The sequence below is a fragment of the Thermobia domestica genome, chromosome 5, assembly GCF_964235325.1.
Source record: "Thermobia domestica chromosome 5, izTheDome1.hap1.1, whole genome shotgun sequence".
Lineage (NCBI taxonomy): Eukaryota > Metazoa > Arthropoda > Insecta > Zygentoma > Lepismatidae > Thermobia > Thermobia domestica.
Genome location: NC_137458.1, coordinates 7,365,956 through 7,378,044, shown reverse-complemented (window position 1 = coordinate 7,378,044; position 12,089 = coordinate 7,365,956). Strand labels below are relative to the sequence as shown.

The 12,089-nt window shown below is 38.3% G+C and overlaps 1 protein-coding gene across 1 annotated transcript in view; it reads left to right on the top strand.

Annotated features, from left to right (window-relative positions):
* Nucleotides 1-493: 493 nt before the first annotated feature.
* GABA-B-R3 (gamma-aminobutyric acid type B receptor subunit 3) overlaps nt 494-12,089 on the top strand; it is a 702,393-nt gene continuing 690,797 nt past the window's right edge. Inside the window, exon 1 of the mRNA XM_081758156.1 lies at nt 494-1,068. Coding sequence (XP_081614282.1) covers nt 661-1,068 — 408 coding nt within the window. The 5' untranslated portion in view covers nt 494-660. The remainder of the gene's footprint in view (nt 1,069-12,089) is intronic.

Below are 12,089 nucleotides of genomic sequence, written 5' to 3'. Positions count from 1 at the left end.
AAATAATCTCTTTTCTTTTGTTTTACAGATTATGAGCAATCCGCACGCGAGACGTAACATCAGGTGACGCGGCGGAGAATGACTGCAGCGGGCCAGACAGATCGCCAGACGTCAACCACCATCACCCTTCCTTCCTCGGTCCAACCCCATCGTTGTTGCAACAGCTTCTATCAACGTATTTATCCATTGATGTTTTTGTGCCTCGTGTACTGTACTCAACGCGTTACGTGTACTCGGACAGGTACGTCATCAACCATGCAGCAGCTATCACCTGCGAACAACAAGACTATCACAAACACGTCTGATATTCAAGATGAATCAATAATAACCGGTAACACGAGTCTCGCAAACAGTTTCGTCACTTCACCGCGAAATAACTATACTTTTAATTTGACCAATGATACGTTATTTATAGCTGATGTAACACATGCATCAAGAGATCAGTATAACCAGGACACAAGCGACATTTATGCCAGTGATAATTATATAACTTCAAGAGCACTCAGTGTGAATCGAACAGAAATCCCTAATCAATTATGCAATTATTCGAGTATAGATGACTGGAATGATTGTTTTACAACAGAATTAGCAAATACTATTAATGCGTCGACAATCATTGACATTGCTACTACCAAACGGATTTTATATCACGCAGAAACGATGCCAACAGTCGCGACATTTAGTGATAACATTAACAATAATAATGGAAATAATAAAATGAAAATAGGTGCTAGCCAATCGCGTGACAGTGGCCAAGCTCGGTTGTTTTCAGGATTCGTGTCGTACGAAGAAACTACAACAGGTCGTAACTACAGTGCTAGTGAAACAAATGACAAGAGAAATGATAGTGATATTAGTTTGTTTGCAGCGCCAACGATGACTGACAATCCTCAAGCATCTTCGCGAGTGAAGATTAATATTTTAGGGCTGTTTGAGTTGACGTCACAGCACGGAGAACGGTTGGAAGGTAAAAGTGAACTCGCTGCAGCTAGGCTTGCAATTGGTCATATAAATGAACAGGCTGTTTTGCCTGAGTATGAGCTCCAACTTCTGTTCAACGATACAAAGGTACGTGTTCTTATTACTATTAGTATTATTTTGTTCTGTATGTATACAATTTGTATGTGTCTATCCAATAGCGTTCGCAGAATACGATCAAGGGGAGTTCAACTTTTCAAGTTGACCCTACATATCTTGATAGTGATATGCAGTGAAATCTTATTCGGGAGGAGTTCGAGAAAAAGTTATGTACTATCTAAGCAACGAGTGACTGAATAAGCCTAACCTCTGCGAAATTAAATTATCGTTAATTTTACAGGAATTATGTGATATCTTCAAATTGATAAAAATATAATCGAAATGTGGAACTAGAGCACCCTAGACAATATTATTTTGCAAGAGGAACCGATATCACTAGTCACTTAGTAACTTTCCGTTTGCAACCATAACGTGAAAATAAATGCCGATTTTCTAAATGGAAATCGAAAGCAGATAAGTGAGTCATGATAACGGTATTTCGTGTAAAATAATATTGTCTAGGGCGCTCTTGTTCCACATTTCTATTATGTTTTATCTATTTGAATACATCACACAATTACTATAAAATTAGCGGTATTTTAATTTCGCTGTGATGGAGCCTCTTAATGCAAAGCAGAGTCATAAGTTTTGCAATATTCTGAGTCATAACACCTATTTGTATTAAGGTACAATGAAAACATGTTAATATTCGAACTATAGCCTTTCGTGTTGGATTGTCTGAAGTCACCTTCCTGCCAGCTCCCTGATTCCACATTGGTACCTTTTCTTGTTCTTAGAGGCAAAGAAATCTATCACTGCTATATCTACATCTTGCTAATCGGTGAAACATCGTAATTTCAGGAAGTGCACCAAGGATCAAAACCTCGGAAGATGAAAGGTCAGGACTATATGACAGGTGCGACATCAATTCGATGCTGTCAAGTTCACGAATTTCTCGAGCCGAGTGTGGGTTTGCGTTATCTTGTTGGACCATGGAAACATTTGGTTTATTATTGCATGACATTTTCAGCATGGTGCAGCATATAACTCTCACCAATTGCTCGACCCTTGGGAAAGAATTTGAAGTAAATAACCCCCCATAGTTTTACCACACACACAGAGCGTGACTCTATGCTCTAAATCACCCTGTTTGACGACTGTTTCTGGAAGTTGACTTTTTCTCAACAAGTGTTTTGCACATCAGGATTTCGCAAACTAGCCATTTTTCGTCGCATGTGACAATATATTTCAGGAAACGAACAACACGCAGATTTTGCAGGAACTCTTAGCACATATCCATTTTCTTTTGGGCCTAAGCTGGGTGGCTTAGTGCAAAAGCACTTGAGGGTCTTCTTGAATTTGTGAAGGTGATGCACTACACAGGACTAGGACATGCTGAGTTGATTTGAATATCGTCGTGTGTTAGTGGATGAATTTTCCTCAAAGGTGTGTTGTATGACTTCATAATCAGTTATTCCGAGGTTGCTGGACCTTGGATGATCGTCGATATTTTTACAACCTGTACGAAAATTTCTGTTAATCAAGGAGTTGATTGTTGTGATTATCTGCACCTTCCTCTTCATTTGACAAATGCTTTTGGCCACAGCGTTAGCCCGATTCGAACTCAGACAGTAACAGTTCACTTTTCAGGCGTTGCCGAGTACTCATTGTCACTGTCACGGAAAACTAACTGAAGATATTGGCGTGTAGTGGCCTCCGTGTTCAATAGTTTGCTTGTCACACAGCTTTCGGTCCAGTTTGAGTTTGCATTTACAGTCAGTCACGGCGTATATATTCAACTGCTGTTTAGATTGTGGAAATATTGGAAGAATTACGACTTATCCTTGTAATACACAAATTAGTTTGGATACTGCCAGACTAAATTTTAAATAGAATATATACTAGCAACAAAGAAGAAATACAGGCGTACACAATTGGTCCCAAATATCTAGGCAAAGCGGGAAATATTCAATATTACGTATTTACTTTCTTCTTGCGTTATCTCTAAATAAACAATGCATTGGCAGACTTGCATAGCCTATGACAAAGTTAAATAGCATATTTTATACAGGTCTTTTTAAGATATTTTAAATATTCTCTTTCTTTCGTCTACGCCAGACCTGTGTTCCAGTCCCGTCGTGCCAATTAATTCTAATCTAATTTTATAGCTTAGGTTACTGTTATTGTAGTTCTATTATTATTATTATTATTATTATTATTATTATTATTATTATTATTATTATTATTATTATTATTATTATTATTATTATTATTATTATTATTATTAGTGATCATTCCAAACTCTATCAGTTCACAGATTCTATCTTACATACGTTATTGTGACGTTGCGACTTATGAGAAAAATACATTTTCGCACAGAAAAAAGTTGATGTTGGCAAAATTCGAACCTTCATCTTATGCGTGTGACTTCGGAACGCTAACCACCAAATCATGCCAATAACAAGCAAATGAAATTAGTTTTATTTAATTTTTACCACACTCTTCTCTCCTCCTGCCTGAGTCTTGGATGATTTCGAGTAACGTTTGTGGAATTGTTAGGGTGTCGGATCTACAGTTAAGGTAGCATCCGAAGCATCGTTATACATTTAAAATTTCAATGCTTTCCCGCTCAATCATAAAGTCAGAGCATATCTCAAAATTCGGTTGATGGCATGTCTGGGAATTTCATCCTGCAAGGAATACTCTCTACACCCATCGAACATTAATGAAATATGCATTTTTGGATTGCACTTGCGTGACTTCGTTTACGCTGACAAGGACCACCATCCACAGTTTCTGGAATTCGAAATAGGGACTGTTGAAATTTGGCTTTTTCGCGATTTTGGCCGCCCTAGCTCTGAAACTATGCACTTTTCCGCACAGGTCCATATGAACATTTTCTCTTATTTTCATGTGAGAAATAACCTCTTACACTTTGCCGGTATAGTTCATTAACACCCTGCATATATATATATATATACAAGGGAGGGATAAAAAGTAATGGCACAATTGTTATAATTTACAAATGACTGTATTATAAGGGAAAATACGTTCTACATTCCTTCAATGTAATTACCCCCCATGTCCACAACCTTCTGCCACACGTATGGAAGGCGCCGTACTCCGTCAGCACGTTGTTCTCTTGCTATCTCTCGCAGCGACCGTCCTACGGAATTGAGAATGGCCTGTCTGGTGTTGTATCGTTGTCCGCGAGGTGGTTGCTTCATCTTGGAAAACAGGTCATAATCGCACGGATTCATATCCGGCGAATATGGTGGATGTTCCAGAATCTCCCAGTTCCAGGCACGCAAAAGGTCCATCACGGCGGTAGCTGTGTGACAGCGTGCATTGTCGTGCAAAATGATTGGGGTCCGTGCCAAAAGATCAGGTCGCTTTCTCCGAAGTGCGGGACGCAGATGGTGTTGCAAGAACGTGCAGTAATATGGCGCATTCACAGTCTGCCCTGCTGGTACAGCATGGTGCAGGATAACCCCTTGGACATCATACGCCACTATCAACATCACCTTCATTCCTCCCTGACTAGGGCGCACAGTCTTTGGCCGAAGGGAACCGGGATGCTTCCATTCGTTGGATTGGCGCTTCAAACATGGTTCGTAGGATCGAACCCAGGTTTCATCAATGGTAACAATCCTGCCCAAGAAATTGTCACCCTCCCTCTGGTGGCGGTCCAGCAATTCTTGTGTCAGTGCATATCGGTACCATTTCTGCACCTCGGTAATGACATGTGGAACCCAACGTGCTGCAATTTTGCGAAAACCCAGGATGTCGTTCAAAATATGAAGCACAGTTTTATGGCACACCCCAACCTCTGCCATTAACTCACGCGCAGTCCACCGTCTATCCACGTCCAGCAAGGATGCAAGGAGCTGAACTGTCATGTTGTCCACTGGAGGTCGTCCAGAACGTTCGCGGTCTTCCACGTTCTGTCTGCCTTCACGAAACACTTTAACCCAACGAGCTACGGTGCGGTATGGCAACGCTGCATCACCACAGGCTTCCCGCAGTCCCTGAAAACATTCTCGTGCATTACGATCACGTGCCACTTCAATTTTGATCCACGAACGCTGTTCATGTTTAGTGAACATTGTGTTTAGAGCGCTTCCACTCGCGATACCAATTTGACGCCACTGCTCTCGTTGACTGACTGACTCAACAGCGTTCCCACTCACCTAAGTTCCTCAACTGAGATTGTCTTCTCCGGTGCTGCCACCTCGCAGTTCTCCGTCACTAGACTGGCGCGTGCCGGCAGGGTTGCCAGTACTTTTTATCCAACCTATATATATATATATATATATATATATATATATATAGGGTGGCGCATTTTAGTTTTTCCATGGAAATATCTCAAAAATGGTTTAACATAATTGAACAAAACACAAATAGAAAATATCGTGGGACACATCAAATAATGTCGCGGTGCTCCTCAGGGCCGCCCTTCATGGGGGACCAGGGCCCAACTTTAAAATTTTAAATGGAAATATGGGGCGAGTGATACCTCGTTCGATAGATCTTTAAAAACTGAAAAGCATTGTTGCAAAAGAAAAAAATGAAATGAAATCTTTGAAAAAATGAAGTGAATTTTTTGAGTTTTACGTCCCACGATTATGCCGGTTAAGCTAAAGGAGACGGTGATGATGAGTAATGAATGAAATGGTGGAATGAAGAAAGTGGGAGGAAACGGGAGAACCCCGAGAAAACCCACGCACACGGTGTTTGTCCACCGCAAAGTTCACATGGCGAGGGCTGGGATCGAACCCGGGACCCCAAGCACCAGAGGTGAACGCTCTACCACTGAGCCACCGCGGCCCTGAAATCTTTGAGTTTTACGTCCCACGGTTATGCCGGTTAGGCTAAAGGAGACGGTGATGATGAATAATAAATGAAATGGTGGAATGAAGACATTGGGAGGAAACGAGAGAACCAAGAGAAAACCTACACACACCGTCTTTGTCCACCACAAAGTTCACTTGGCGGAGGCAGGGATCGAACCCGGGACCCCAAGCACCAGAGGTGAACGCTCTATCACTGAGCCACTGCGGCCCCCTGTTGCAAAAGATTTTTTATATGGGTCACCGTTCTCAAAATGGTCGCCATGACATGGTGCCTTTATCAGATAAAACTTCCAGTACCACTAATATGAAAATGCTTGAACATAAATGAACCGAACAAAAAGTCAAATAGGAAATGACATGAGGAATATCGAGTGGTATTTCGCAGTGACCTACAGAACCGCCCTTCAAGATAGCCCAAGGCCCAACTTCAAAATTTTAAATAGAAACATGGGGTGAGTGATACCTCGTTCAATAGATCTATAAAAACTAAAGAGCACTGTGGAAAAAGATTGAAGCTACAGTTTGAAGATCGAAGCTTCATGCGTAAAGTTAAGGAACGTGAATTGACGTGACATAACTTTATTTTATGACGTGCAGTTGTCTAATGCACAGATTGCAGATTAGTGGGCAAAGATGTTTGAAGTCAACGGTCGTGGCAGCGCAGAAGGTACTATTCCGATATTCATTTAGAAGAACAAAGACAAGGACAATCTTAGTTATAACGGACGGAGCAAGGTGCATGGCCATTTTCAACCAACCCAATACTACCTGCGAGGGAAATTTCAGAGATGAAATTTGAGGTCCACTGAGATGTTGCCCACAGTTACATTCCGAATAACTTTCAGCCATAATTTCAGTTGTGAACCTCAGTAACGAAACGGTATATACTGATGCAGATGCATTCCAAAACATCTTGCACGCATTGCGTTAAAATTCTCAGGACCAGGCAAACTGCAGGTTCTAAAAAATGTATTATTACAACCTTTGCTTTGCATTTCAGTTGCTTTCTCTTTCCTATCAAATCATATTTTGTAATACAAATGAGTAGGGATGGTATCGAGACGAGACGAGACGAGACTTCGTACAGTCTCGGTCTCGTCTCGGTTGATAAATAACGGTCTCGGTCTCGGTCTCGTATCGAGTAAAAAATCACCGTCTCGGTCTCGGTCTCGTCTCGATCGACAGATGCTTGTCTCGATCTCGGTCTCGGTCTCGAGTACCAAGTCTCGGTCTCGTCTCGAAAGTCTCGAAATAAATAGTGTGACATTAAAATAGTGAAAGCATTATTCTCGTATAGTCTGTCGTTTCCGCTCATTTTTTCCTTTCATTTTGACTTAGAATTATGGTATGGTGTACCTCTTCATAGCTAATTTGCTAGTGCTAATGCTTTCCATGTGTGTATTCCAGGTTCAATGATCAGTGTTTATATCACCCTAAAACCCTAATAGTAACCCATATTTCACTTTCAGCAATAGACTTTTTCTTATATAGCCTCAGAACTGCCTATACAATTAAACTCTATTAAATTAACTCCAGTACTATACAGTAGTTTATTTCCTTCCTTTGAATCAGAATTGTTCAATACTTCCTAACGGATAACACAACACATAGCAGCACGAATATATTAAATCGTACCAAAATTGAAATTTTACAATTTCTCATTTATTATTTAACACATTCTGCTTTGACTGTCATTTTAAAAACAGATTATAACGTTCATTATCTTAACAAGTAGGGTAAATTATTACTACAAAATGCGTATTTTGTTTCAAATTGATGAAATGTTTTATTGCCGTTTCACATCTCCGTGTTTAATTGACACTTTATAACACGAACGTCCTGAACTTTGTGGTGGGAGCTACTACACTCATCTTTGCTATGTGAGGTCTCGAGTTGGATCACAAAACAAGTTAGATTCAAAGTCCGATGTTTCACATAGTTCGCGTCTCATTTTAAGTGCATTCTGTTTCTTATACAAGTTCATAAGGTCGTAATGCATTACGTAAGCACATATCCAGTGCCGTAACATAGATTAAGCTTATTCCTAAGCTCTCAACGGTGCATGTAATCTTTATTCGAGAAAACTAATCGTGCGTTCATTACGTTGAAATTTTATATTGATTGAAAATTACTTGCGAAACTTGAACATACATATTATACAAGTATATAGGTAATTAGAGTTATCTGTATCTATTTTTTCTCACTCGCCAGAACAAGTGATTCTTAACTTTCTAGTTTTCTTTTATATTAATTTTCGTAGTTTTGCTGCAACATGATGGATTGAATAGTCAAATATATTTTTTTCGCTCTACGACTTTCATTAAATTTTGGATCCATTTTTACCCTACCTTACCTAGTGAACTTTCGAGGTAGACTATGCTGTCACTTTTTGGTTGAAATTGAGTTAACAATACTTTTTTAATAGACTATGTTCTTTCTAATGGTGTAATAATATAAGTTTGAAAGCATCTTACTACTTTGTAACTACTTAGTAAGTTTCAAAAACAGTACTATAGGTCACAATTGAGAAACCGGTTTTTCGCTTCTCTAAAATTACGAAATTATGACTTGGTTTAGGTTACCTCCGAGGTCTAGATATAATAAAATCATCACCATCATCATAATAAACCATTATTAATCCATTGATGGATGAAGGTCTTTCCAAGTCTTCTCCAACAACTATCTAACTTGGGCAATTCTTTTTCAGGTTACTCCTCAGTGGTGATTGATTTCGTCACACCTTCTTGTATGCGGAGGTTTCCTAGACTTTTTGTCTCGTGGTATCCAGTCTAGAATTGTTTTCGTCCGACGATCATAATTTATTCTTGCAATACGTCCAGCACATCTTCCAGCTCATATTAAATTATTTCATTAGCACTATCAGTATTCATTTCTATATATTTGGGCTACAAATAGTTCGAATTCGCTACTTTCGGAGTACAGACACGCTACTTTTTAATCTTCGGATCTGGCAACACTGACTGAATGATTTAAATCAACACAATGTGAGGACCCCCATTTGGTCTAGCGGCTAGCACGCTTGATTTCGGTTCGCGTGGTCCCAAGTTCGATTTGCGGTAGGGGTAAAGTTGAACGACCGAAGTGGTTCGGATTCCACTATAATCATTCGCTCCACGTCTCCTTTAGCCGCCCTAGCATAACTGTGGGACGTTAAACTAAAACAAAACAAAACAAGAATGAACACTGTGTATTACTAACTGTAAGTCTTTGGATAATTGCATATAGCTATATGGTATGGATCGAGTTTGAGGTCGGTGGTCAAACTAAAACAAGTGAAATATAATTAGGGTGTAATTAGAATATTTAATTAAGCAAAGTCTTAATATAAAATGTACACCAGGCCTAAGGCTTAGGGGGAACAACTAGTGTTACTGAAAATGTATCAGTTACATTTAATTTCAGTTACAATTTGCATTTACATGTATTGCTGGAACGAAGACTTAAACATTAACATTATAAGTAGCCCAAAGACTATGAAAAACGTCGTCTCTTGAAAGTATTCTTGCATCATAAAACAAATTACGAGTAATTCTAAAATATTTTGCAGTTTATCTACGTTATTTGCACATATTTAGAATAATATTTAGCAATTTATTCAAGTGGGCAACACTGCTTAAAATAATGTAACTGCAACTTGTAATTAAAACCACCAAAAACTATTGTTGTAATGTTATAGAAGCTAAGGAAAGCTACGTCATTTTAAGCAGTATAACAATCACTACCAATGTGTTTGGTATCTCTGAAACGATTTGAAATAATTGTTGTAAATGGCATTATAAGCATTTAAGTCTTTTGGAAGCATCTACATGATGAGACGTGATATGTCAGCGCGTTTTCGGAAGTGAAGTCTTTAGAAACATTTAAATTTTCCGTTTCTTGAAATTTTGTTTCTTCATTCATTCGAAATGTATTATTCCATGATCATAGTATTTAACGCTAAGATACAGTTGATGCGCATTGCACCGGCCATACCATTTGAGTTATTAGAGATCTCCAAAATGTTGATGTTAGTGATACTATGTCGTCCTTTGTTACACTAAATAATGAATGGGCTATTGTGGTTTTGTTAAATAACTAAATTAGAAATATGTAATACTTTACGTAGCGCAATTTGAGAAAATACAACTTTATTTTGCTTTAGCAACATTGTATGTTTATCTAATATTGCAGAGTATTTAGAAGAATTTCCCAACTTGGTACAAAATTTCAGCATTTATATATATATATATATATATATATATATATATATATATATATATATATATATATATATATATATATATATATATATATATATACCGTATATATACAGGATGGCCCATTTTAATCTTTCCACGGAGATATCTCGTAAACGGTTGAACATAAATGCCATGGGGCACACCGAATGGTGTTGTCGCGGCGCCTCCCCGGGCCGCCCTTCATGGGGTCCCAGGGCCAAACTTTAAAATTTTAAATGGAAACATGGGACGAGTAATACTTCGTTCCATAGATTTTTAAAAAGTAAAAAGCGTTGTGGCAAAAGATTTTTCATATCGGTCACCGTATTCAAGATGACAGCCAAGACATGGTGCCTGTATCAGATATAACGTCCAGTACCACTAGACTCCTAATATGAAAATAGTTGGAGATAAATGAACAGAATAAAACTCGTATAATAAAAGCACAGAGGGTATTTATCATTTCACGGCTGGAGTATAATGCAATGGAGAAAGAGATTATTAAAGTGTAATTGACATGATGCAAAGGAGGAAATGATAGAAAATTATCTTTCCGATCTCTGTCCGTAAGTAGGTGAAGCGGGAATGAATGGTAAAATCTCAAATGAGAACCTCACTTTTATTTGCAATAGATATGGTTTGTCTGAACACTTATGTGTACAAATGACTGGTACTATAATGAATAAAAATAAAGTGAAATAAGGTGAGTAAAATTAAGATAAAATTCAAGTTTAACAACATTTTGCCCACCCCTGATAATTAACACAATGCGTGCAAGATTTTAGGGACATATCTGCATCAGTATGTACCGTTTCGTTACAAATGATCACAACTGAAATTACCGTTGAAAGTTATTCGGAATGTAACTGTGGACATCTCAGTGAAACTCATATTCTATCACATGCAAGAAGACAGAGAAGGAAAAGAAGCGAACCAATATCATGCAGACGACTGTTGAACAAAACCAACGTTTGTAAACATTGTTCTAAAATTGCATTGTTCGACAAATTTGTTTCGCATTTCAGTTTATTCATTTTTGCATCAAACCATTGCCTGCAATCAAAATGGAAGATACCATTTAACAAGAATTTTACATACTTTATCACATTACAGGGACATTTATCTCTTATAAAAACACATTTCAAATAACTTTGTTTCGTAGATACAATTTGCAAAAACTAAGGCTTTCATCTGCAATTTCACCGATCCTTACCGCTTCGCTCACTTACGGAGTGAGGTTAGGATAAATTTCTAAAAGTTAGATTTCTTCTAATCATCTTTTCGACTGTTGCAACATTCCCAAGAGATAGAATGATAAATACCTCTGTGATTTCCTATTCGGATATTTGTTCTGGTGTTTTCATATTAGTGATACTGGACGTTTTATCTGATGCAGGTACCATGTCTTGGTGGTCATTTTGAAAATATGGAACAATCTTTTGCAACAGCACTCTTTAGCTTTTAAGGATATATCGAACAAGATATCACTCACCCCATGTTTCCATTTACAATTTTGAAGTTGCGCCCTGGGCCCCTATGAAGGATAGCCCTGGAAGCCTCCGCGACAATATCAATCGATGTGCCACATGACATTTTCTATTTGAGTTTTTGTTCGGTTCATTTATGTTCAACCGTTTTCATATTAGTAGTACTGCACGTTTTACTGTATCTGATAGAGGCAACATGTCTTGGCGGCCATTTTAAATACAATGCCCGATATGAAAGATCTTTTGCCACAACGCTTTTTAGTTTTTAAAGATCTATCGAATGAGGTACCACTCACTCCTTGCTTCCATTTAAAATTAAAGTTGGGCCCCGGGAACCTATGCAGGGCAGCCCTGGGGGGCCGCGACCATATATATATATATATATATATATATATATATATATATATATATATATATATATGAGAGAGAGAGAATTCTATTTGCATCAGCAGTAGATTTTGTTTCGGGAGAGACTTGAGGAACGAGGAAGAAAC